Source organism: Glycine max, chromosome 13, assembly GCF_000004515.6.
Source record: "Glycine max cultivar Williams 82 chromosome 13, Glycine_max_v4.0, whole genome shotgun sequence".
Taxonomy (NCBI): Eukaryota; Viridiplantae; Streptophyta; class Magnoliopsida; order Fabales; family Fabaceae; genus Glycine; species Glycine max.
Window position 1 is genome coordinate 16,454,293 of NC_038249.2, and position 27,136 is coordinate 16,481,428.

General features: G+C 31.8%; 2 protein-coding genes and 1 long non-coding RNA gene across 6 annotated transcripts; 1 reads left to right on the forward strand and 2 right to left on the reverse strand.

Annotated features, from left to right (window-relative positions):
- Window positions 1–1,836: 1,836 nt before the first annotated feature.
- LOC100819514 (E3 ubiquitin-protein ligase RZF1) lies at window positions 1,837–4,668 on the reverse strand. Of its 2 annotated transcripts, none has more exons than XM_003543272.5 (2): window positions 4,429–4,668; window positions 1,837–3,141 (listed from the first exon to the last, which is right to left on the reverse strand). In XM_003543272.5, exon 2 carries the CDS (start codon window positions 3,088–3,090, stop codon window positions 2,170–2,172), a length of 921 nt encoding a protein of 306 aa, XP_003543320.1. In that variant the 5' UTR covers window positions 3,091–3,141; window positions 4,429–4,668; the 3' UTR covers window positions 1,837–2,169. The 2 variants fall into 2 exon arrangements, with proteins under 2 accessions (XP_003543320.1, XP_006593629.1); XM_006593566.3 differs by having other exon boundaries at window positions 4,235–4,430.
- A 5,379-nt stretch (window positions 4,669–10,047) lies between these two features.
- Window positions 10,048–19,881, reverse strand: LOC102668968 (uncharacterized). 2 transcript variants are annotated; one of them, XR_001384021.3, is made up of 4 exons: window positions 19,523–19,881; window positions 12,611–12,648; window positions 12,201–12,313; window positions 10,048–10,617 (listed from the first exon to the last, which is right to left on the reverse strand). It is a non-coding gene; the product is annotated as an uncharacterized lncRNA (long non-coding RNA). The 2 variants fall into 2 exon arrangements; XR_417388.4 differs by lacking the exon at window positions 12,611–12,648 and having other exon boundaries at window positions 19,523–19,879.
- LOC100815972 (E3 ubiquitin-protein ligase RZF1) lies at window positions 13,741–16,275 on the forward strand. Of its 2 annotated transcripts, none has more exons than XM_006593565.4 (3): window positions 13,741–14,045; window positions 14,125–14,158; window positions 15,336–16,275. In XM_006593565.4, the coding sequence occupies exon 3, from the start codon at window positions 15,348–15,350 to the stop codon at window positions 16,056–16,058; it is 711 nt and encodes a 236-aa protein (XP_006593628.1). In that variant the 5' UTR covers window positions 13,741–14,045; window positions 14,125–14,158; window positions 15,336–15,347; the 3' UTR covers window positions 16,059–16,275. The 2 variants fall into 2 exon arrangements, with proteins under 2 accessions (XP_006593628.1, XP_003543313.1); XM_003543265.5 differs by having other exon boundaries at window positions 13,742–14,045; window positions 15,329–16,275.
- Window positions 19,882–27,136: the final 7,255 nt, after the last annotated feature.

The window sequence follows — 27,136 nt, forward strand, 5'->3', positions numbered from 1 at the left end:
CATCACTTTTTACATCAATTTTGGAGAGAAAAAATGAAACTTGTGGAACTTACCATTTATTTGACGACAACTTTTCTTGACTCTTTCTCCTCAAACAACCTAACAAAAGTTTATATGTTCTTCCTTTTCATTGGTGTAACCTCTTTCATCACATTTATTTTCTTCCAAATGAACTTATAAATTTGAATTATGAACTTGAGAAAACAACTATTGTACTATTTCTTTTTCTCTCTTATGATATATAAGTAGCTGTATAACTATTCAACATTTATTTTGTATATTTTGACAATTCTTTACATTATTAATTGTTTCAAAATTTCTTTGAATTTATGATTACTTTAATTATATATCGAATCTCAATTTTAATTATATTTAATTATTTTTTTATTAAAATTTCCTTTTTAAGCTTATTCAAATATTCTCCTCAAATTTTAGCTATTTTTATTTTCAAAATTTATATTTATATTTTTTAAAAAATAATCTTTTTTCTACTAAATATATATTTTTCACCTCTATTATTTGTTTGGTGGAGAAGAAATAAGAGTAAGGAGGAGAGATGCAAATTAGTTTGGTGATACAACCGGGGAGAGTTAGAGAAAAATTATTTAAAAATGATAGAATTTGTTGTATTATTTTCATATATTTTTTTACTTATTTTTATTTCTCTTTTCATATTTTTCTTTAACCAAATATCTTTATATTTATTTTGTTTTTCACGTATTTACTCTCATCCTTTTTTATTTGTATCTATTCTATTTTTCTCTTTTCTCTACCAACTAGACGGGAGATGGTATCTTACTCCCTTTAAGTCTAAGATAAGGTCATTATTAAATAATTATGGAGCTAAATAGTTTGTTTATACCATTAATGAATAATTCTTTAACCGTTTTTATAACTAATTTAATAATTTTAAAGTAATATAACTAATCACTCATTTGATAGTGCCGCGTAAGGTGCAAGTTAGAATTCACTTTTGACATGCAACCCCTTCACTCACGGCACAAAATCTGCTGCTGCTGATAATTACTGTATGGCGACACATGGTCCCTCATTTTGTGCCTTTTGGATGTGGCAAAAAAGGTCACATCTCGAAAAGTCCTTCATCAATTATGAAAAATATGTCCTCTCCTTGCGTCTCTTATCTCTTGGTCATTGATTACTTATCGACACAAGCTATGATAGGAGTGTTAAAATGGACCAATTTGATAGGCTGGCTTGATTGCGCTTATGTCAATATGTTGCGTTAATTATCGGTTAATCAATTAACAGACAAACAATAAAAGTTAAAATTTATAATTTTTTTAAAAGTTTGAAATAAAATGAGTCAAATTAATTTATTAGAGTAAAATTAATCAAAAAATAAAAAATTTAAAATAAAAAATATAATTAAGCCTATTATGTATTCACTCAAGATCATGAATTTATCAAAGAAACTAAGAAAATTAATCACATTGGTCCGGTTTGAATACAAAGCTCCCAAAATACTTAATCATTACATGACATGTAATCAAGTGTAATTAATTTTTTTTCCGTGAATTGAAAAACTTAAAACAATGTCATGCAGATATTGGAAAAGACAACAAAGACTTTATAGTCTTAGATTGCCAAATAATTTTTTTTCCAAAATTACATTATTATCAAACGTTTAACTCTTCATTTCCTTATAAATTGGTAATATCTAAATAAGGGAAAGGATTTATCCATAGTTTTCTTTCATCATTCACCTTTCCTTCCCCTTTCATTCCTTATCTCCCAAATACATCCTAAAGAGGACCATGCATATTACCTATGCACCGAAGTGAAAGCTTCTAAACTACTGAAAATATAAAACAAAAGTTGGTTTTAAGAATATTGTATTTACAAAGATATTCGCATACTTCTATGATCTATGAGATCAAGCTCAAAGCACAATCTACAGAAACTTTCTTCATGTCATTTAAATTACAAGCATTTTTTGACAGCTAATTACACTTGTCTCGAAGAAGAAAGGAAACTTTTTAACTTCTGTCATTGTTCTGGCCAAAGAGATATAAAACAGTAGATTCCCCGGTCTCAGCACAATGATTAAGGTTGCCTTTGGTTTGGCTTTGAATCACCTTCAAAATCAATCTCATAGAAATCACGTTCAACATGCTTTGGAAAGTGTGATTCTGATAAAACAAACACACTCTAAGTACTTGAACTAGAGGTCCGGAATGGCCACAAATAAGATAGCAGATTTCTCCTTCCATTGTTCATCTGTCTATTCTCTCTTCCCCTAGAGATATCATTGCTACTACCACTACCACTGCCATTACCCCAAATTCGTCTACCACGAGAACTAGTATGTTCTTTCGGTGGCAGCTCAACACGGCACACAGGACACGAGTTATGCAGAACTAACCATGGAACAATACAATCTGAGTGGTAAACGTGGTTACATGGCATCTTCCTGGCCTCGGATCCCAGTTCAAATCGTTCCTTACAAACTGGACAGTGTGAATCAGACTGTAGGTGTTCATGTGTGATCTTAATAGTTGGCATTGCATCAATCGAAGAGTGCGATGCAGGGGGTGGACCAAGCCGGTCATTTGAAATGTGTTGTTCAATTAGTCCTTCTAGTCTAGGACCCAGAAAGTAGTCACCAAAATCAACACGCCTAGGACCACCTCTTGAGCTACCATTAGAATTGGTGAATCCTGGTGCTTGACCATGAAATATCAAATAAGGACCAGAACTAAAGACACCCCAAGTCTCATCAGGAATAAGGATAGAACCAGAACCAGAACCAGAACCAGACCTCCTTCTAACATCAAAGTTTGTGTATCTTCCAGCCATTCTCTGCCTCATAAAGTTATCAACAGCATCTCTAACCCGAATTCTCGGTTCAGAACCTCTTTGCTCCATAACAGCTCTTACAGCATCCATAATGTCAGGCATTTGATGAGCATCTTCCATCCGCGATGAGAAGCCGTGTTGGCGCGCAACTCCTCGCAGCTCATTAAGTTCTTGCACAAAGCCTCCGTCACAGTAGGGGCAAATGGCTTCCCTCCCTTCAAGCCAGATTGGCTGCCTGCATGTGTAACACCAGTATGTTGTCCCACTTGACATCCTTACTCTTTCACTTCAATTGGAAAGATACACCACAAGTTCACTTTGCTTCTGCACCAAGAATAGTATAGAGCTTCACAAGTAAGAATCACAATTCACAAATGAAGTAAGAAAATGGGTCTTAAAATTTACAACAAAAGTAAACAGATAACAAGATCTAAAGATTTGATAAATCAGTAGGCTATGCTGGTGAAGTCTTTTGGCAGCACACACCATATGCTCAACATTGATAATAATCCTAAAAGGGAGCAAAATGGTAAATCTGAGAGAGACCGGAATAGCAAACTCCAGCTGTTTAGAACAAGCAAAGGGACCAGCATAAAATCAAAAAACTATATTTTAATCCCCAACTTTAGTCTAGTCACCAGATCAGTTAGTTAAGTTTCATAATATTATTCTGGACATGAGGAGATATAGGGTGGATTGGATGGTTGAGGGAAAAGAAAATAATATGAACAAGAAATGCAAATAAAAGATTCCTCCCTCCCTGCCCTTTCAATTAAAGTAAACTAGTAGCGAAGCCTTTGATCGGTTTTCACGCAAATAACAACATATTTCAGATTAGAAAATACATAACTGCCAAACAAGAAGGAAATTATAAATCAAATCTTAGAAATGAACGCAGGAAGTTAGAACTGTGAGCATATAGTCAACTATCTCTTGTAATCAAATCATTGAGGAATTACAACAAAATTTACAAGAATTACCTAAAATTCTAAAAAAATTTAGTATCACTGAATTAACTGGCTTAAATAGGTGCAAGAGATCCATCTAAAATTGACCAAAAAAGAAAAATCAAATGAATTTTGGATTACTTTTTTATTTATCATTATCAGACAAGAGGAATACTTCCTTCCATAATCCAAACCAAAAACAGTTCAATTCCAGAAATTCCAGAGAGAAACAAAGCTCCATAACTTCACACATACAAATTGAAATGATATCAATTTTTACCCTCAACTAAAAAAGAAAAGTTCAATTACCACAGATGAATTAAGGAGAAACAAAATTCATGCAAGAACCAGGTAGCTGAAACCACAGAAACAGAACCTTTCCTCAACCACAACCACAAAGCCAGAAAGAGAAGAGAATGAAAGAAGCACAAAAATCGAAATTGAGGACTAAAATCCCACAAAAACCATACCATGTTTGTCATCAAAGCACGTAACTTTCAAATGGAGTCTCAGTTAAACAAACACCCATTATTCCAAAGATCATAGAGTTCACACCCTCATACAATTCACTGAATAAATATTATTAAAAAGCAACCAAAAAATTAAGAGAAGGAAGAATTCAAGGAGAGGGAGAAATATTCAGAATTGATCAGAGTGAACTTACCAAGGAAAAAGAAGAGAAAACAAAAGAGGAAACTACATAGAATGAATGGAAATTCAGAGAATAGTTACAAAAGGATTCTGAGCCTGCAGGAGAGAGAAAGTAAAAGAGAACTTTGTTTCTCTCTACAAATACACGATTGATTTGATGGAGTGTTCACACTAAGTTTCAGGGAACTTTCTTTGTAATTTTCACCTGTTAAGAAGTTTGACTATTCTATATTAAATATCATAAAAGAAAGTTGCAGGAAAATGAGATGTCGTGCGTATAAATATTAAACTAACTGTAACTTACGATTATACGTCACGTGTCGTTAATTTTATACACGCGGATTCGGGCCGGTGCATAGTACTAAGAAGAAAAAAATAGTATAATTGTTTTATTAATGTTTATTATATGTCGTGTGTTACTAAGTTGATATACACGGATTCGGCCGGTGCATAGTATCGGCGGTTGAGAAGAAAAAAGATATGATTTTTTTATTATTATTATTATATTATTCACACGAAATATCTATCCGACTTTGGTTATGTTTGATGATCGGTTGATGATGTATTTTTGGACGCTAAACGTATTTTTTGAGTAAATTTATTTTGGAAACATATTTGGTTACTATCAAAAGTGTGTTTACAATGAAAATTTTCTTTTGAAACCCAGTTTTATAAAAGAAAGATTTGAAATCCAATATTTGTAAACTTAAGTTTGCAAATTTTAATCATAACATACACTTTATTCATGATAAATTTATGTCTATACTTAAAAAAAACTAAGTCTAAAATTACTTCAACAAATGATTTATTGGTAGAAAGATTATGAATTTATATATATATATATATATATATATATATATAATATGTATTTTTGATAATTATTATATTATTTTTATATTTTTATATAAAATATGATTTTTATTTATTTAATCGTTGAATTGTTTTTAAAATTTTAATTTATAACGTCATAAAATATCTCAAATTATCTTCACCATGACTAATTACCTTCATTATTATCATTTATGACATAACTATCATGACTGTTATTATAACCATTCTCATCAATAGTCGCAACCACAAACATGATTATTGTTGTTGTGGCTTGTCATACCCAAATTTCGTCCGGGGATTATAATTTGATGATATACAATTATTGATTGGCCGCTTCGAGATATTTGGCACCCTTTGTTGCACAATATGTGAAGTTCCGAGACGTGCCGAAAATCAAAAGGAAGCAGGCTTATGCGATCTGTGAAAATTCCGTGATGTGAAGGAAATTGAAAGGAGGTATTTTTCGCAATCCGTGAGTTTTCGTAACTTCTTCGAAAGCTAAAAAAGAGTAAATACATAATCCGTAAGGACTCGTAACCTTGCGGAAGGAAAATAAGTATCGTTACGAAATTCGTAAATTTTCGTAACGTTACGGAAAAAGAATTACCAAAAAGGTAGAGGGGGTGCATTTAGTAAAAAGGGGGGGTACAAATAGCAATCAGGCCCCTTGGGCCTTCCAGATTCTTCCTCCAGAAGGCTGTTGCTTCTGGAGGAAGCAAAAGCAACCTTGCTCGCCTGGGCGAGCTGGGTGGCAAGCTCCTCCCCTATTTTGCTATAAATAGGGGGAGGAGTGAAGGGAGAAGGGGTTCAGCCTTCTTGGCACTTCTTATTCTCTCGAAATTGCTGAGAAAAATTATTTCCATGAAGAAAATCCAAGCCGAGGCGCTTCTGTAACGTTTCCGTGAGTAATTACGCGAAGATTCTCGACCGTTCTTCAACATTCATCGTTCGTTCTTCGTTTTCTTCAGTCTTCAACGGGTAAGTACCTCAAACCGAGTTTTTCAATTCATTCTATGTACCCGTGGTGGTTCACATTTTGTTTCATGTATTTTTATTCTCGTTTTCATTTGCTTTCTATACCCCTTTTTGACGTGCTTAAGTCATTTATTTAAGTCATTTCTCGCCTAATTTGAAAATAAAATAAATTTCCACTGATCATTTGAATTGTAGTATTCGTTAATTTCTGTTAAAATGAATTCCGACCGTTCGGTCGTACCGTAACCACGTTGGAAATCAAAAAAGAGGTAAAATAATAATATAATAATCAAAAAATACCTTTTAGTAAAATAAAGCGAAAAATCAATCGGACGTTTTCTCTTTGAGATTTCTCATTCTTAATTGAATTGACTAATAACTAAAATGAAACTAAGGCTAAAATCAACTCGCCTAGTCAAGCTCGTCCACAAAAAATAGGGTTTTGAAAGTTTATCATTTCAGTTTCTTACCAAGTAAAATGGATCATTTTTAAGGTCCAACGCCTTAAAATGATCACCCTTCAAGTAAAAAGAATCACTTGATTCACGCATAAGAAAGAACTACATAGGTCTGATTTCCTCTTTGATAGAGGGTACGTAGGAGCAAGAACCCCGCTTTTGTCGACCTCAAAAAATAAAAAGAAATAAAAGTTAAGGTAACACAATTTCCACAATTCTAAAAAATAGGTTGTTGTCCTTTGAGACAAACGTGAGAGGTGCTAATATCTTCCTCAAGCATAAATACAACTCCCGAACTTAGAATTTTCATTTTAACCGGTTTCCTTAGGTTTTCCTGACGTTTTCCACAAATAAATGTTGGTGGCGACTCCGCTCATCTTTCCTCCCTTGGAAAGCGCACCCATGAGCCTCGCCTTCGCTCACCCACAAAAGGGCACGTTGCGACATGACTATTAATACTACCATTGACTTTTATAACTATAGTTGTGGTTATTATCAAAATATTTTAATCTTGACATTTTATTTTAATGTAACGGTTTATATTAATTATTACTCTTAGTGATTTTTTTACTGGATTTCTCTTTACAAATTGTACATTCTAATTAATAGTATAAGAATTGATTAAAGTTGTGTTTAATAATTTAAGATTAATTTTATCAAAGTCAATATTATACCAAACTCAAAATGAAACGGATAACGGTTTATTTGAGTTTTTTCCCCTTTAAAATGAAAAAATTGAATAATTATTTTTTTAAAATATAGACTAGTTTTGGGACCTAATCCAAAATAATTTTTACTTATTTTTGAAAATAAATCAGATGGTTTAAAACTTATTTTTCGAAAATATCATTTTAGATCTTACGTGAAAACAAATTCTTCAATCTAGCAACTTTATTTTTAAAGACATCATGTTTAAATGTGTTTTTTGTTGCTGATGAATTTTCAAATTTTGATTTTGGTACAATTTTTTTTAACCTTTTGTCTCTAATGATTTATTTTATTTTATTTCTGTTCCTAAATTTGCTTAGATAATACTTTAAAAAGTGAATTTTTTTTGGAAGCATTGAATAGTGAAATAAAGTTATTTAGATAATGGTATAAGGACCAAAAATAAAATAAAAAGTTTATTAAGGACAAAAGGTTTAAAAAATATTAGGACCAAAAATAAAATAATTTTTTTATAAAAAAAACCTTATTTTCTTCCAATAAATAAATTTTGGATTAACTTATTAAGTTAAGGAATGACAAATAATATGATTCAATAGATAGTTGTAGATATCAAATTGATCTTGTAATAAAATTTAACAAAAAATATCTAAATTATAAGAAAGTATACAGAAAGTATATCAAATTGATCTCATAATAAAATTTAAGAAATTAATATTTAAATCACAATAGATAATTTAGGGGTGTACAAAATTAAAATCCAAATTGAATGGAATTGATCCAAAATCAAACCTGATCACTTTTAAAACACCAAACCATTTTGAAAAAGAAATGAAATGAACCAAACTGAACTTCAAATGATTTGGCTAACCAAACTATTTTTTTAAAAGAGGTTCAATTTGATCTGGTTTGGTCCTTTAAAAAAATTATTCATATATGAATGAAAAATAGACAATTGATCTATTTTATAAAAGTGTTTTGATTACCTGAACTATTTTTATAAGGTGGATTGAAATTGGTTCGATTTGAGGACTTTCATGATTATTACATTAAAAACTATATATTTTTTTATGCAGTGAAAATTAAAAGTCATGCATGCTAATGATAATGTCTAATTAATTGACAATGTAAAAAAATTATAGAAAAATGGATAGCACTAAAATCTTTAAAAATATATAAAATATTAACATAAAATTTTGAAAGTATTAAAAATATAAATATCTGATATTTAGGGGGGGGGGGGAGATCATAATATTTTTCACTGGTGATGCTACATGTCTGAAATAAAGGGGTATTAACATTAATAAAATTTTATCTCAGTCATAAAAAAATAGAACCTAATTTTTTATATAAAGACAAACTATTATTTATCTATATACTTCTTTACTCGTTTATATTTTTAAAAGTTTACAATTCCCTTTAAATTGAAAACACTTCTATTTGGATTTCTATACTATCACAAGAGTATAAGGAACTTCTATACGTCAGTTGAATATAGAAAAACAATAATATTATTTGAAAACGTTGGTAGAAAGAAAAACTAGCTACTTCACATTCAATTTAATTTAAAATATGTAATGTTTACAAAATATCATTTGAAGAATACGCCATTTTTTTTTGTTTGATGAGTTGAGGGTGTTTGCACGGACGCACGGATAAGCTATAAAATTAGATCTATAGTATAATTGTATATATATTAGTTGTAATTTTGTAAAACTTAGTAAATGAGAATCAAAACTAACATAAGATTACTAGGAAAGGTTAAAACTAAAACATCTAAATGGAAAAACACAAGATACTATATTTTACATGTTACTAAAATATTTATGAATCAATCAACTGAGTTGAAAACCACTAATCATAACTATATATAACACAACTCAACATCCAAAGTTGTAAAAACTTCAAAAATAAATCAGGAAGGCATCCTTAAAAAGAAGTAAATGAAAACCAAATATAATAAAATTGGAATACACAATATATTTTATGTAATAAATTGTCTATTCATAAAATGATAAGTTCACAAAAGATTCATAGAATAAGCATTCCTAGCATCATTTCTCACAAAATACACCACCAAGAGTTATAAACAAAATTTTACAAATATTAGTATAGTATAATGTACTTAAATTACAAATAAATATAAAATAAAATAAAGTTAGATGTTACATCTCGTATGGCACCCGTGCAGATGCACGAGCTAGTTACAAATTTAAATATATGATATAATTGTATCCATTTAGTTGTAATTGGATAGAATTTAGTAAATGATAACCAATATTTATTAAAATAAACTACTAATGATATAAATATACACTAATTGTATGAGAGCATAAGAAAACGTTCAAAGGCTTAAGAAAAATTATGCTTAAATATATTCATCCATTTATTCATTTGTATATTCCAACATTCACCATCACTACTAGAAAAAGTTGATTTAACATCGGCGGATTAACATAAAAAACCGATGTTAACGTAAACACGGTGGCATAATTGTAAATAATGTGTATTTCTTAACGTCGGTTTTATGAAAACCGATGTTAACGAAGTGACTCTAACATCGGTTTTCAAGAAAACTGATGTTAACGAAGCGACGTTAACATCAGTTTTCATAAAACCGATGTTAGAGTCACTTCGTTAATATCGGTTTTGAAAAAAACCGATGTTATAGGCGATTCGTTAACATCGGTTTTCAGAAAATCGATGTTAATATATAATCAGTTAACATCGGTTTTTTGAAGAAAACCAATGTTAACGTTGACATCAATTTGTTAACATCGGTGCTTTATTGAAAACCGATGTTAAACTTACATTTTAAATTGTATTTGACTCGACCTATTTCGCTCGCGCTCCCTTCTTCTCCGTCGCTTTCTTCTTCTCTGTGAACCCTTTCGCGCTCTCTTCTCCATTGCACTGTAAACATCATCGAAGGCTGTTGTTCTCCATTGCACTGAAGACCGTGACATGTACGCTTCGTCTACCCGTGTTGTTCTATCGAAGGCTGTTGTTCTCCCTTTCGTGCTAGGTCTATTTCTGGAACCCTTGGTTAAGCTAAGGACCTTTTTTGGTTTCTGGTGCAAGGATTGGCGAATTGGTGGTCACCTGAGGTACATTTGACTAGTAGTACGTGGTGTTTGTGGTCTGCTGAGGTACATTTCACCTGAGGTACAATCTCGCCGGCATAGTCGCTGTTGTGTTTGAGGTAAGCTTCATGTCTTCATTGTAAGTTTGTGCTTCCACGTACGTGGTGTTTGTGCAACCCCACTGAATCACTAATGAAATGCCAACAAATCCAAAGATTTACAACTTATCAAGTATAAGACTTATAAATGTCATCACATTCACACTTGCATCAAAGCAAACTAGAGAAAAAGAACATAATAACTAGCAGTTACAAATCAACAGTTGATGACAAGTTGGGACATAGTAAGTAAGAAGTTTCACAGGCTATGTAATATTATGTTTTCACAGGCTATGTAACAAAAACAAGTTGATTTTTTAAAATTTTCACCGGCTATGTAATATTATATTTTCAAAGGCTATGTAGTATTATATATTTCCATCATCTCCACTTTTCAAACAAAATGATTGAAAGAGAAACTGATATTAGTGTAGCAGATTAACAAGGGCACATGCCAAATTGCCTATTGATGATGCAAATGAAAGGAGCATAGATTGGTCATATTACAAGACTGAACTAGACTTGAATTAAAGGGAGGCTGAACACATATATACGAAAATGAATAAAAAATTATATTTATCATGCCTTAGGACCAATAATGATTGCATGTCAATTTAACCAACTCTTTTAAGTTATATATCCTTTAAGTTGCATTTTGTACCTATTTCATATTCCTTTTTAGTGAGAATACACAAGGAAATCATTTCACTCTATTTTCTTTTGTTCTTTCTTTTTTGTATTCTCTACTCCAAATTTATATTTTTATAACACATTATCAGCACGAAACTCATTTTTCAATTCAAACTTCAAGAAGCGTGTTTAGTTTTGTCACAGAGAGCCAATGTGATTCTACTTCTATTTCTTTTATGATATTTTATTGCTACTAAAACTCATATTTTTCAATTCAAAAACTTCAAGAACGCGTGTTTATTAGTTTTGTCATAGAGAGCCAATGTGATTCTACTTTTATTTCTTTTTCTGATATTTTATTACTACTGAATATTCTTACAATTGGAATTTTACAATTACTATACTATAATATTCATGCTTTATTCGTATATAAAATATGCATATTTAGTTCTAGTTAAACATCGATAACATAGTACCGCTATATTGCTCATGATGTTCCTTCATAATAATTATTTACATGCCATTGATTTGTTTGCTTACCATGAAATTATCAATGCATATTAATTGGAGTATTGGAGAATGATGCAGTGATACTGTGTAAATTTTGGTTGGAATTACTCCATGAATGAATAACCCATTGGTGAACCTACTAACATGAATTACGCATTTTGTATCATGTCTGTAGCATGTTTCATTTTTTTTAAAGGAACATGTTTCATTTTGTTATTATAATATTGGTTGGTGAATTATCTTTTTAGATGTTTCTAATATTGGTTGGTGAATATACTGTATGTTTGTAATCATGTTATCGTTATTCATTTTGATTTACATCTGCAATATTTGAAATTGTCTTTGTTGAACGTGACACTTAGTTGAAAAAAAGTGTTTTACTCTTCCAAAATAATTTTATAGAAGATTGTCTATTCCTTAATAAAGTCATTTTGACGAGTAACAAATGTGTTTTACTCTTCTATCTACCATTCTAGCTCACAACAAGAAAAACAAGCATTTGATAAAAATAAAAAAAATGAAAAAAAAACACACCTGCACATTAATCCTGCCTCGAACCATATCCATTGGATAAGTCGCAGACATAGCAATTATTTCAACACATGCTCCAGCTCCAAGACATAAAAGAGGAGTCAGTTGAGCATCCTCTGCAGAAAGCACAAGAGAACATAATTAGACAGACAGCCAGAAGGGTTTTAATATCAACAAAGTTTTTGTCGATTCAAAGAGAAAATGAAGTTTGTTTCGGCCAGTGTTGCCATAAGTGGATATAAGTAAAAAAATAATAATAACCCAAAATGAAGAATTTTCCAGAAAGCAGAGCTTCCCTGTCCAACCCATCAATCATCAATCAAATCTGTACTTGCCCTTGCTTGCTCTACTAAAAAAAATATGTTGACTAAATGCAAATTATTTCAAAAAAAAAATGGAAAACATGAACATACCATTTCCAGTTTGCTGCTGATATAGATGCAGTATACCTCTATCATAATAGGAAGGAATGATTAGGAAGAAAAAAAGAAGCAGGAGACAGAGTTTAAAAGATATGAAGTGGGATACTCTAAAATATTAAGAAAAAAAAATGTTAGCAGCTAGAGTAACCCTATTTAAATAAAACCATGTAGGAAAAGGAAAATATTAAGAAAGGATTGCATAAGACTATGGTATGTATATAGCATCTAAAAGGATAATAATTTGACAATATAAACCAAATGGACCTTATACATAATAAAAGGATAAAACAATGTATATCTGCTGTCAAGCATTCCACTTCTGGTCTACTAGATGACTGGTAAGCAAGCTAAGTAACCAATATAATTATTTAATTATCTCAAAGTGTTTTAAAGCAAACCCTTATCATGATTCTTCGTAAACATTGAATAAATAGAGCTCAAATAGCCTGGCAGGAGGCAGGAACACTCCCCACTGCATAACCATTGGTCAGTTAAAGTGCCATGTATTCATTAATAGAATTTCATGAGTTTCATATTCAAGTCACTCCAAACTTGAAGGGATAATCAATTTCAATTTCACAAACATTAGAACAATTTATACTTTATTCTACACATTTTACACTTCACACTACAACATTTATTTAACTGCAAATATCTTCTACACTAATTGACAGACACAAGACAACTATTGTAACAATTTTTTTTTCCTAATAACAAATACTTGTTGCCAGAAAACCACAATTGATTATAGTTTATATATCCTAGTTTCAAAGTGGTAACATGATGATAGTAGTCTAACCACTACCCTTTTCTAACTCATCAGCTTTAAAATAACGAAAAATAACTCCAGTTGATATCAGCTGACAAATATTTCCAACATATTTTGATAAAAAAAATCTTATTTGATGTCAATCGAAAAATAATCTTAATTGATGTTGGTCTAAAAACATCACTCGGTCAGACAAAACAACCCTAGTTAAACTTATCGATATTTTATATTTTTAAATTATTAAAAATTGAAAAATATTTTTTAATTAATATTTCAATATTAAATTGTGTTTGTTTTCTATAAAATTTAATATTAAAATTTCACCTATTTAAAATATAAAATTAAAATTTTGCATACGAGAAAAATTGAATTGGTTTATCCAAATAAAGAATTTAAATTTTAAAAAAATTGAATTAATTTATCCAAATAAAACCGTTGAAAAAAAAATTAAAATCAAAACAATTCAAATTCTAAATATTTCAAATATTAGAGAATTGCATGGGAAAATCGTCGCAAAACACTCAAGCTTCTATAATCTACACTACACAGTACAGACCTTTTTGTGGCTCAACGGTTGAACGTGGGCTCAACGATTATCCAAACACAGCTTAACTCGTCTTCTTTCTTTCGCTAGCTCGCTCAAGTTCTCTCTCGCTGGTTCGTCTCTCTCATCTCTTCATTTCTTCTTTAATCTGTAATCTGGGGTTTATTGATTCACACTTTTTTTTATTAACAGAAAAATAACAAAGTTGCAAATTGCTCTCTCTCTGGTTCGTCTCTCTGTCTCTTATCTCTGCATTTCTTCTCTAATCTAGGGTTTGCTGATTCACGTGTTCTTTTTTATTTTGTTAACAAAATAATAATAAAGTTGCAAATTTCCATAATAACTGTCTTCTATTTATTATGATTCATTTTATATTGAAGCCTAATTAGCTATTTGTACTTGGTTTTTGTTTGTTCTTCCATCTTGATATTATCTATATTTGTGTTTTGATTTACATTATTATATCTACAAACGAAATTTTTTGTTCTGGTTGAACCATAAGAATCCAAAGCCACAAGATTAAAAGTTACTAATTAGGCATTCATGAGATACCCAATTTTTTGTAATGATTATATAGTTGGTTAACAAAGGGTGTTTTTGATTCAAAATATCAGTGCACACAAACACATTAAAAATAGCATTTCTCCTGTTTTCTTCAATATTGCAACGATTGCATGTATCAGAAACCATCTAACATTTTAAATGATAATTTGGGACCTAATTACTCTGCCAACCTTGTGCAAAGAGACTGCATACAAAATAACATTATTTTCTCCAAAAGCTTCCTAATAGAGAGGGCATTCACTTAACTACATGAGTTCTCGGCTTCTAGCTACCAAAGTTACTTGCATTTCTTGTTAATCTTGTTTTCTTTGTGAATCAAGTTTTATTGCATCCCCTGTCAAAAAGCATTTTTTGAGGTCCAGAATAACATTTTGAAACATTAAGTACCTGTCTGGTGACAAGACTGAAATTGGGGGTTAAAAGAATGTTTTGATTTTGTTTCGGTCCCTTTGCTGGTTCTAATAAATTGGAGTTCCCCTATTCCTATCTCTCTCAGCTTTGTCATTTAACTCCTTTTATAGATATACAAAGGTTTATCTGCAATTTCCTACAATATCAATGATCGTGATGAAGCTGCAACCACTAGACTTCAATTTACCTTAATTTAAAGCCTTTGGACATACTTAAAAATTGAGCATCTGGTGTGCTGCCAAAAGATTTCACTAGCACAGCTAATTGTTAAATCTTTAGGACTTCTTAGCTGTTTACTTTTGTTGTCAATTTTATCACCCATTTTTTTTTTCTTCATTGGTTACTATTATAGTATTATTTTTGAAGCTCTGTACCTGGTGCAGAAGAAAAATGAACTTATGGTGTTTCTTTTCAATTTAAGTTTCCAGTGAAAGAAAAGGATGTCAAGTGGAGCAACATACTGGTGTTACACATGCAGGCAGCCAATCTGCCTTGCAAGGAGGGATCACATTTGCCCCTACTGTGACGAAGGCTTCTTGCAAGAACTTGATGAATTGCAAGGAGGTATGGAACAAAGAGGTTCTGAACCAAGAATGGGTGGAAGATACATAAACTTTGGTGTTAGGAGGCCTGGTTCTACCCCTCTTCCTGAATCATGGACTCGAGGTGTGTTCATATTTCCCAATCAAGAGGTGGCCGCAGATCGGGAAGGATTCTTTGAACAACACATTACAAATGACCCGCTTGGTGCATCACAATCTTCAATTGATGCAATGCCAACTATTAAGATCACACATGAACACCTCTACTCAAATCCAAAGTGTTCAGTTTGTATAGAAAGATTTGAAGTGGGTTCTGAGGCCAGGAAGATGCCATGTGACCACATTTACCACTCAGACTGCATCGTTCCATGGTTAGTTCATCATAACTCATGTCCTGTTTGCCGTGGTAAGCTGCCACCCGAAGGACATGTTAGTTCTCGTGGTAGTCAAATTTGGAGAGGAAGGAATGTCAATGGTAATAGTGAAAATGATATCTATAGGGGTAGGGAGAATAGACAGTTCAACGATGGATGGAGAAATCTACTATCATTTTTGAATTTTTGCGGCCAATCCTTTCTTCTAATTCAAATACTTAATCGTTGGAGCTGAGACTGGGGATACTACTCTCCTACAACTCTTTGACCAGAACAATGGCAGAAGTTAACTGAGTTTCATTTCTTCTCCAGCTGTCAAATAATGCTTATTTAAATGACATGAATAAAGCTTCTGAATGCTTTGAACTTGATCTCATAAAGATACTATTAGATCATAGAAGTATGTGAAAATGTTTGTAAATACAATATTTTTGGAAGCAATTTTCGTTCTATATTTTTGGTTGCTTAGTAGCTTAACCTTGTAGGTAATTTGCATGGTCTATTCTGAATGTGTTTGGGAGATAAGAGGAAAACGAATCAAAGGGGAAGGAAAGGTGAGTGATAAAAGAGAAACTGTGGAGCTTAACCTATGTATGTATCATCCCATAATGTATAGACCTTAATTATGCCCTCCTTTGATATTCATGTATTTTAGTATTTGTCTCACCTCTTAAGGAGACAAACACAACACTTTGCAAAATTGGATATGCATGCAATAGACAAAAATGTAGGACCATAAGGATATACTATCCTTGAATTTATACGAAAAATTGAGATCTGAATGGAAATGGGTTTAATTTTCTTATATTTTAAGTTTCTGGAGGACTACCACATCATCTTTAGATTGGAACCTATTATTATGAATAAATACTCGAGTAGTGATATATGAACCATTCATAATTTTATGCATCTTTATTAATATCTCTCATTTCTCTCTATTTTTTTCTTCATATTATGTCATAAATTTTATCATATTTATATTTTTTTTCCATCATTTTAGGTGTTGAAAAACATATGGAGTATCTACCAAATATTTTTCTAAATAATCAAAGCTAGTAAAGTTATGAAGCTCTACTAAATGCACAAACACATGCAAAACTTTTGCACAGATTATGTTTTTTATTAAAAATATATTAAATAAAATAGGAGAAAGATTGATAGGTTTAAAATTGTTAAGCTCATATACACATTGATTAATCGGCGAAAATAAATTTATATTATGTTAAATTTAGTAAATTTACACTTCTAATAATTATTTTTTAAATATTAATTTTTTTCCAAGATAACCAATAAACAGCATTATCTTACTAATCGTGTATATTAAGTTTCAAATATTTTAAACATTTCCAAACATGTAGTTAAACAATAAAAAATATTTACTTATATTAAAATAAAGCAATTTAATAAAATATCATATTTTAAAAATTATACACAATTTTTCCTTTTTAAAAATGTTTGGAAAACAGTATGAAAATAACTCATGATATTTTTAAAATACTTTCAATTTATTTTAATAAAATTCATGGAAAGACTTATAATATAAGTTTTCCTTAAACATATTTCAGTAAATTTGACGTCAAGCTTACTAAAGAAACTCACATTCGATGAGAATTTGTTCAATAAATACTTAACTAAATTATTTACCTAAACACATTCTAGATTTTACTTTGTGTAATATAAATTTAATATTAAAATATTAAAATTATAAATATATTAAATTTGGTTAAAAAAATATTGATACGAATTTATCCCTACTATACATTTTTTTTAGAGAAATCCCTTCTATACATAGACAGGGATGAAGTGGAAGAGTTGGTAAAAAAAAAAAAAAAGATCAAAATAAAATTATATCTACAATACAATTTTGACAAGCAAACCATGGACTCTTTCAAAACTAGTATTGTTTAGCTAATTTACAAATTAGTAAAAGTATAAAGCTTAGCTTACGAGATTAACAACTTTCTCTTTATAATTAAAACGAAGAAGTATATTATATAAATGTGAACTTGACGTGCTCCCACCAGCTGGCCTTGCATAATTTTTTGCATTCGGCATGGGCTATAAAAAAATTGGTCTGTAGCAGATTGACCGCCCAAACTAGCATGTGGGTTTAGTTTTATGCCTTTTACTTCCTGCACCTCCATCTTGCTTCCTGCCCCCACTTTTTTAATATCCCTCAACTACCCTTCTCATTTTATAACTTTCCTCTTCCCTCTTTTGAACCTATTTCTCCTAACACACCAAACACCCCCTTCAGCTACTCTCAGCAGCCTTGATCTCCATTGGATTGGCGTCTCTGCTGTCGCGGTGGTTCCCATTTGCTAAAGTTTGGTTTTTTCCATAGCCTTCACAAAGGTTGAAGTTTATCTCAATTATTTGGCTCTGTTTCGTTCATCTGCATAGCTCATGTGAGGCTGGCTCGACACCCATACTTTAAGGTGTGTTGTTTTCTACTTTTATTCATGTTTTTTTCTCTCCAAAAAACAAGGTCTCGACGAAGAATAATAGTACCAGAAGTTTCTAGATAGGCTAGTCCAGAAGGATATCGTTATGCAAAAGCCTATCCGAAAGTAGTATATTGGACTCCGAAATAGTCTTTCTGGAATAGCTATTCAGAAACTGCAATACAAGTTCTAGATTGTTCGTTCCAAAATATATATTATAGTTTCTGGAATAGCTCTTCATGAATGGTTATTTTTGTAGTCCAAAAAGACTATTTCAGAGTGAGGATTTTATAGTCATGAAAGGCTATCCCATAAGGTAAATTTGGTTGTCCAGAATACCTATTATGAAATGGTTATTTTTGTAGTTTGGAAAGGCTATTCCGAAAGGTAAAATTAGTTGTCCGAAATACCTATTATGGAATGTTTATTGCATATTCTGGAAAGCCTATTTTGGAAGGGTGGTTTGTGTAGGCTGGAGAGACTATTATAGAAGTTGTTGTTATGTACTACAGATTGTCTATTCCAAAAAACAAGATTCTGAAAAGGGAAACTTGAAATTTTTTTGGAATTCATAATTTTTCATTTTAATTTACATTCAGGACTGTTGTGGTGTAATCCTTAAATTTTTGGAATTTCATTTGTATCAATCTTAAAATAGGACATCATATACCTACTTTCCCTTTCTTTGATACAATTATAGAGAAAGTTAGCATATGTTAATATAGAATTTTAAAGAAAGTTAAATTAATACAATTACAAATTATTGAAAGAAAAAAAACATGTATCACTTTATCACAGTAGAAACAAAATCTTTCAAATAATACAACCAAAAACATAGAAGAATATCAATCCGGAAAGTGCATTCTAGAAGTCCCTAGCACTTCTGGAATGGATAATTTGGAATTACTACCCCTCTAGAATGGGTAATTCGGAATTCCTACCCTTCCAGAATGAGTAATCCAGGATCCTACCCTTGAATTCCGAACTAGGTCCTCCAAAAATCCTTGAACATTTTAGAACAGGTGTTCCATGATTGCAGCAAGCTTGTTATGGAACACCTATTTTTAAATGTTCAAGGCATTCCTGAGTACCCAATTAATAATTCAAGGGTATGAATTTTGAATTACTCATACCGGATTTATCTATAACCCATTGAACCTAAACCACCCTTAAATTGCATAGTTTGGGAAGGGAAGGGTGACAAACTAGGGGAAGAGGAATGCCACAGAAACAAAAAAAAAAAGGGAATACTTACCTTCATTGTCGTTCTTGTTCCTTCTTCATTTCGTTGTCACAACTTCACTTCATTGTCACTCCTCAAGCTTCGCCTTTGCCTTTTCCTAAACTACTGTAGGAATATTAGGGTATGGACGAATGGGTTAGGGTGTTGGGGCACATAAAGTTGGGATGCAAATGGTTAGCGTGGCGGTGTTTGGGTTGGGACGCAAAGAAGACTGACGGACGAGAATGAGTACAACATAAGAAGGGGAAGGGTTTGGGGTGTCTTGCGACGATGCAAAGGACGGTAGGGGGTGGGTTTGGGGTGTCTTGCGGCGATGCAAAGGACGGTAGGGGGTGGGTTGGGAGTGTTGAGTCTTTGGCTCTAAAAGGGAATTTTTTTCATGCAGGAAGCAAATAGGGAGGTGTGGGAAGTAAAATCCTAATTTTATCGGTATTGACATATACAACTAAAATTGTTTAAGGACATTGTTATCACTACCATAATTGCTATTGACACTATGAAGTCTTGGCAATGGCCATTTTAACCTTTTGAGGTTTCTTATACCCCCAAAAATTACACAACTGAAACATGATTTTGTTGTATTGTTTGGGGTGAAAAATATATACAACAAAATCATGATTCTTTTATGTTATTTAGGGATGGAAAAAATACACAATGAAATCATGATTCTGTTGTGTTATTTGGAGGTAAAAAAACCACAACAAAAACATAATTTCGTTGTGTTGTTTAGGGGCAAAAAATACACAACAAAATCATGATTTCATTGTGTTATTTGAGCGTGAAAAAAGTTACACAACAAAAACATGATTCCATTGCACACTTGTACAATGAAATCATGTTTTCATTATGTTTTTTTTCACCCTAATATAGGAAACAATTCTATTGTGTTTTTGTCAAAAGAACATTTTTCGGATACTGTTAAAAGGCACCCACGTGACTAGTGCTAATAGAAACTCCCTTGTTTAATCTCAATTCATTTAAAAATTAGCCAAATCAATATTCACTAGTTCCCCACTATGACAAAAATAATATAAAACAAGGATGAAAAAAAGCTCTACATGCTAACAAAATATTAGACAAAAACTTAGGAATACTTGAAAATCTTCCCCTCTCTCTTGTAGACTTAATTTGGAAACTCGAGATCAAGGACGTGACTATGGTGGAGTCTTAAGATCCTGGACCACATATGAAACAAAAAAATAACCAGTAATTGAAGGTTTCAAACTGCAAGAAAAATAATAAATAAATAAATATTTTATTTTAAAAATGAAAATTAAAAAAATAATTTTTTTTGTCATTACCACTGTTTTCAAATCGAGGTCCGCCTCTTTCTCATTCACCTTTCCAAATTGATTAGTGGCATCGCCGCTCACACCGCCATCATGATCCTCTTTCTTTCCATTCATCGACCTCCCTCCACGATCTCCTCTCCTACCTCAACTTGTACAGCGACGATAACGCTTCAAATCTTCATCTAATGTGAGCATGCCTACCTCGTTGTTGCCCACCATAAGCCATATTTACCATAGATGCGTCTTGGGATCAATACATAAGTTCTCAAAACACAAAATCCTCATATCACAATATTAAAGCTAGCTAGACTCAAATGGCGAAAGTGGCAGTGTCCTTAGCACGAGACAATTTGCTTCCATTACTAGGCGATGAAGCAAAACTACTTTAGGACATTCCCAAAGATTTTGTAGACATAAAAAAAGAACTAGAATACTTTCAAGCCTTTCTCAAGGATGTAGATAAAAGGGTTGTAGATGAAAAAGCCAATGCAAATAAGGGAATCAAAACATGGGTGAAAGAGTTCAGGGAAACATCTTTTTGCATAGAAGATGTCATTGATGAATACAAGATTTATGTGGAACAACAACTTGATGCTCTAGGATTTGCAGCTTTACTCTTTAAGTGTGATATCACTCACTTTATTGAAACTTTGAAGTGTTGCCATCAACTAGCATCAGAGATTCAGTAGATTAAGTCAGTTTTTGATGAACTCAAGCAAAGACGAAAAGATTATAACTTCCTAAATCAACCTTCTTCTGAACAAGGACAAAGCATTAACATAAGTAGCCAAAGTGTCAAATGGATAGACCCCCGAACAGTTTGCCCACATCTTGATGGAGCTCAAGTTGTTGGCTTTGAAGACCCAATAGATGAATTGATTTGTTGTTTAGTAGAGGGACCAACAGAGCGCATTGTCATCTTTGTGGCAGGAATGGGAAGCTTGGGGAAAACCACTCTTGCGGGCAACGTTTTCTACAACTAGAAGCTAGAACTAATCACTCATCGTAACACATGGCAAACAAAATTTACTTAAATTATAGTGAAAAACTAAAATGAAAAGGTAATACATTAAAATCACAAAATTAGATTGAAAAAAGGCTAACCTACAAAAAAAAAGATTCTTTACCAATGGAATTCACAAAACTTTAGAAGAATTTTCCCTTCTCCCATGGAATCATGTAATGCAATCTTGCAGCCTCTTCCAAACAAATTATTCAAGCCATTCCCAAACTGTGTTGAGTCTAAAACTCGTGGTATTTTAATTATGACAAACCTTTTGAACACAAATCATAAGCCTTTTGAGTTTATGCCTATTGATGAGTTTTCTTAAGTGTATTAAAAAAAGACAAGTTCTGTAAATAACAACAATTGAAGTAAACTCAAGACTATCATGAGTCACTCAAAAAGAATGATAAGCTTGGAAGCTCAAAAGAAGACACAATGTGTCTTTGTTTGTGTATTGTAATAAAGAAGTCAACATGCTCACGAGATGAAGATAAAAACTTGAAGCCATGAAAGTGATCAACAACTAAAGGACAAGAAGAATTTTGCAAACACGAAGATCTGCACAATGAGCATGACATGAAGAGCAAGATTGTTGCAATATGCTCATAATGGAATTTCATCAACAGGATGAGTTCATTCTTGACATTGTCTATGCAATTCTAGAAAGCTCTTCAACTTTCATAAACAAGTTGTGGTTTGGTACCAAAATGTAACACCCTTTGTTACAATAATAACCTATAATAAAATATACCAAAAAGAATACCTCATGTATAATAAAATAAGTCAAATAAACGAGTTTTTACATAAAGAAAACATTATCCTCAAAACATGGGCATCTAAACTACATGAATGATAAAAATATAACAAAAGTAGTCGCATCTAGCGTCTTATTCTAAGGTACTGACCAAGCTAAAATAAATGTAACTAAGAAAACAATGTTTTCAAGTCTCCTCAAACTTGGAAACTTCTTCCTCGTGCTCTGAAAACAACACTTATAATGAGATGATAATTCGAGTGAATAAAACAACTAAAAGGAGTTTGCAAATAGTGTTGTTCTTAGCTGGTGGGGTAATCAACCATGGTATCTGTAATGAATTTAAAATAAAATTGTGTGTGTGTACACACACACACACTCCAATAAAAATCATCTTAAAACAATCACAATTCATGACATTCTAAATAAATAAATATTTAAATAAACGGCAATACCTCATCCCATCCAAATAAATATAGCAGACACAACTTAGTGATTCCAACAGACTCACAAGACTCAATTCTTTGGTTCCCGAAACCAGTATAGATCTCAGATTCTTCAAAGGATTTATGAGTTCATATTCCATGCAATGGTATCCTAGTGTCTTTCTCATCATAGATAGAGTATCCAGAATCTCTTCGCCATCCCAGATAGAGGTATCAATAATAATTTCATCTCCATCCTAGATGGAGGTATCTATCATATAATCTCATAATAAAATGTACATCATTATCCCTTCCTAGAAGGTGATGACCAACTCACAAAATTACAAGAATACTACTTTAAAAAAAACTACCAAACAAGCTCCCTGATTTCGTGCATCCAATAATAATTCTCAAAATCAAACCGCAATAATAGTAGAATCAACTAATAATATGAAACCACATATATGACCACAATTATATACGTAATATAATAACTAAGACATATAATGTTTACAATGGCTAGAACATAACACAAATATGTACAAATTGGTCCTAATCCTAAAAGTTAAATTATACATTCAATGATAAAGCTCTTTAGATAATGTCAATATACATATACATACATACATATATATATATATATATATATATATATATAGAAAACACATTCTCAAGAATTCATACCATGGAAGTTTAGAAAAAGTTGTTTTACTCACCTCTTCAAGTAAGAAATTCATGCTCTTCATTCTCATCTTCTCCTCCATTAATTGCGTCAAAAGAATTCCCCCGCTTTCTTTCCTTTTCTCCGTCCCTGAGCAACCCACTAATACCAAGAGAGACTGTTTATGTGTGTGATTTTAAGAGGATAAACTATCTACCAATATATAAGAAATTTATGTAATTTAAAATTTGTTTAATCGATCTTTATTTATCTATTATTTATATTATCTTTAATCAATCTAATACATGATTATACTATCATCTTTTCAAAATAGAAATAACAATCTAATATATTAAAACAATTTAATCTATCTTTTCCTTTACTAAAAGATATATTTAGATATCTTTATCTAGATAATTATTATATTATTTTTGGGATGTTACAAATACAATATGGATCATGGACAAAATTAAGCTTGAAGTTGTAGACATTAGTCTGCTTGGACAACTTGATGTGTGTGCAGTAATTTGAAGACTGCTTGTGCTATAGAAGTGCATTTAAGATAATCTTAGTGGTTGTGGAAATCTAAGAGAAATATATGCATCTTTCATGAAGAATTCATTGGCTAATAAGGTTTGGATCTCAAAATAAATTGATCATCAAGATAGAGATATCATTTTGTCTTTACAATATAATAGATCTGCAAGGCTTTGAAGATTGCTTATGTTGTAGTGGTTCAAATGACATGAGTAGTGTCTAAATGTCAAGGATATAATTCTATACAACTTTCATGAAGATATCAAAAGCTAGTTTGGCCATTCAAATGGTCAAAGAAACAAAAAATAGTAGCAAGCATAACATGCTACAACAAGCTCACACTAGAATGTTTGGAATACAAGTTTGTCATGTCATCTCATAAAAGTATTCCTATAAGAAGAACATTTAGTGGCTTTCTATCTACATCAGAGAACTATCTCAAAGCACAACATTAGATGTAGGAAAGCTATGCAAGCCAACATATATGCAAATGAAAGATATATAAAGAGTAAAACATAGCAAGTATTTTGATGAATTCAAAACAAGCGTAGAATGGATGTCTTGACTATGCTTTCAAGTGAGAAGCTTTAGAGGATTTGAAAAAAAAACCCATCTTTTAATGAAGTTGTGCTTCCCTCTAAAGATCTCAATCTTACCATGTTTCAAAGACATCAAGAAGGTCTTACTTAGAAGATCTATCAAAGGCTATATTGAGCAGACAACATCAAAATGAAGTTGTTTTAGAGTCAACATCAAAATGGTGTACTTAAGGACTCTGGGAATGAGAATATCAAAATGATACTTTGATGACAAAATAGATTATGAGATGACTACATCAAAATGAAGTATTGAAGTCAAGATCATGCAATATTTATGCATCATAATGAAACTGCATTAGACTCTACATTAGAATTGTGAAAAACTTGACTCTGAAAACTAATCTTCAGAATGGTTCATAAATGCTCATAATGAACCTCAAAGACAACATCAATTCTTCCATAAGCTACCACACATACAAAGGGCGCATTAGAATACTGAGGTTGAAAGCATATAATTTTCCATATGTTGCCACACATGTTGAGGGCATATCAGAAAGTGAATGATAATTGGATTAGAAGATGCATAAGTGGAAAGCTGAGAATTTCCTTGAGAAATATAGTGTGCAACATCAGAATGAAGACTGAAGAGACTTTATAAAGTCTAAACCAAGGACTAAAAACTAACACAACAACAACAACAACCACCTTTATATGTTACCTATGTTGAAGTATGCTACTTCAGAATGATTTGTGTTGTTATGAAGTGTTTGGATTGATGGAACTGAGCTATCTAAATTATCATATCATGTTATCTTTATCAAAAGGAACCCATATCAAAGTAGGTCCTTCCTCAACAACATCAGAATATTTCTAAGAGACCTTCAGAAAGCTGCTCAAAAACTGATCATCAAAATGGGCTAATCGGAAGGAGCTAATAGATTGTGTCTCCCATGGTGTTATCGCTGAGGCAAGTTATCTCTAAGCCAAGACCATGTGTGGTGTTGTGGTAAGGGAGATGTTGTAAAGTCCAACAAGTGGTTGACAGTTGTAAAAATCTAGTATGTTATTGGTTATGTTAGTGAAAATCTCAACAATTTGGGTGAAAACTGGATGTAGCCCAAGGTTGGGGTGAACCTATATAAAAATCTATGTGTTGAATCTCCTCTTTCCTTCCTCATTATGTTATGGTATTTATTGTCTTATATTGCATCTGCATCAGAACATTCTAAGCATCAGAATGAAATATATCAAAATGCATACATAAGAAGGTGTTCGTAACAAGCCTAATTGTTTTGTTAAATGACATATCTAAACTAAATTATCTTTGTGATAGTTGTCTCAAACTAGTTCAATCATATGCATCAAAGTATGAAAAATTTCAGAAAACATGAAAATGATTTTGTGCATGAAAAGCTTGAAGCTGTATTTTGAACAATGTCTTTTTAAGCATGACATTCTAAGTACAACTTTCTAAGTACTGCAGTCAGCACAACAACATATTATTATTCTTTTGCTTTTTATTGGTAACCAAATTCAAAAATTCAGTAACTTAGTAAAATTTAGATAATGGAGTCCGTTTGAGAAATCGATTGGGTGCCAATGGTATAAAAGTTATCGATATTAGATGTTGATTAAGAGTAGGTACTGGGCCTTTAATTAATAGAAGCCTAATTAATTAAGAAAAGGTGTTTAGTAGCTGAAGATAAGGGTTGATTGGTCAAAGCTAAGTGAAACTGTTAGAGAATATATGATTTCTAGACTTTAGGAGAAAGGAAGGTTAGTGGGCAAAACTATTTCAGTTATCAAGATCCCGATTTATGTGGATCGGTCTGTTGAGTTATAATCAAAGTTGTAACATGAAATGGACCTTTAACTCAAATTCAAATCAATATTTCTTATTTCTAGCTATTATATTTTTGAAATTTGAGTTGTTCTATTATTTCAATTTCTTTATGAATCTCTTTATCATTATTTTTTTCATTCTTATCATTTTCATGTTAGTTTCTGATATAATCATTTCACCTAAACCAACTGCTTCTTTGAAGTGACTTGGGAATCCATTGTTAGAAAGCATATTTCCCTTTCTAATGTCAATCATTTGAACATTATTTTGTAATCATGTTGAAGCTAGCATTAAGCCAATATCATTGGTTTGATTCTGTGCAACAACAAAATTGGCATGCCTAGTGGGACTAGAGTAGGTGAATTGATTAGGCAATTTGAATCTAAAGTCGAGTTGCACCAGCTTATGCATTTACACTCTGGTAAGACAATAAGAGATATGGGGCCTTAATAAAAGAAAACATGCAGCAAGAAGACCATGAAGGACCAACTTTAGGAATGCCAGCAACATAGTCCATTCTTACAATGTTAATCCCGACAACATAGTCCATTCCAATGATGTTGACATAT

Bases quoted from the DNA above. Each gene is read 5' to 3' on its own strand.
- LOC100815972 (XM_006593565.4), top strand. From the start codon at position 15,348: ATGTCAAGTGGAGCAACATACTGGTGTTACACATGCAGGCAGCCAATC.
- LOC100819514 (XM_003543272.5), bottom strand. From the start codon at position 3,090: ATGTCAAGTGGGACAACATACTGGTGTTACACATGCAGGCAGCCAATC.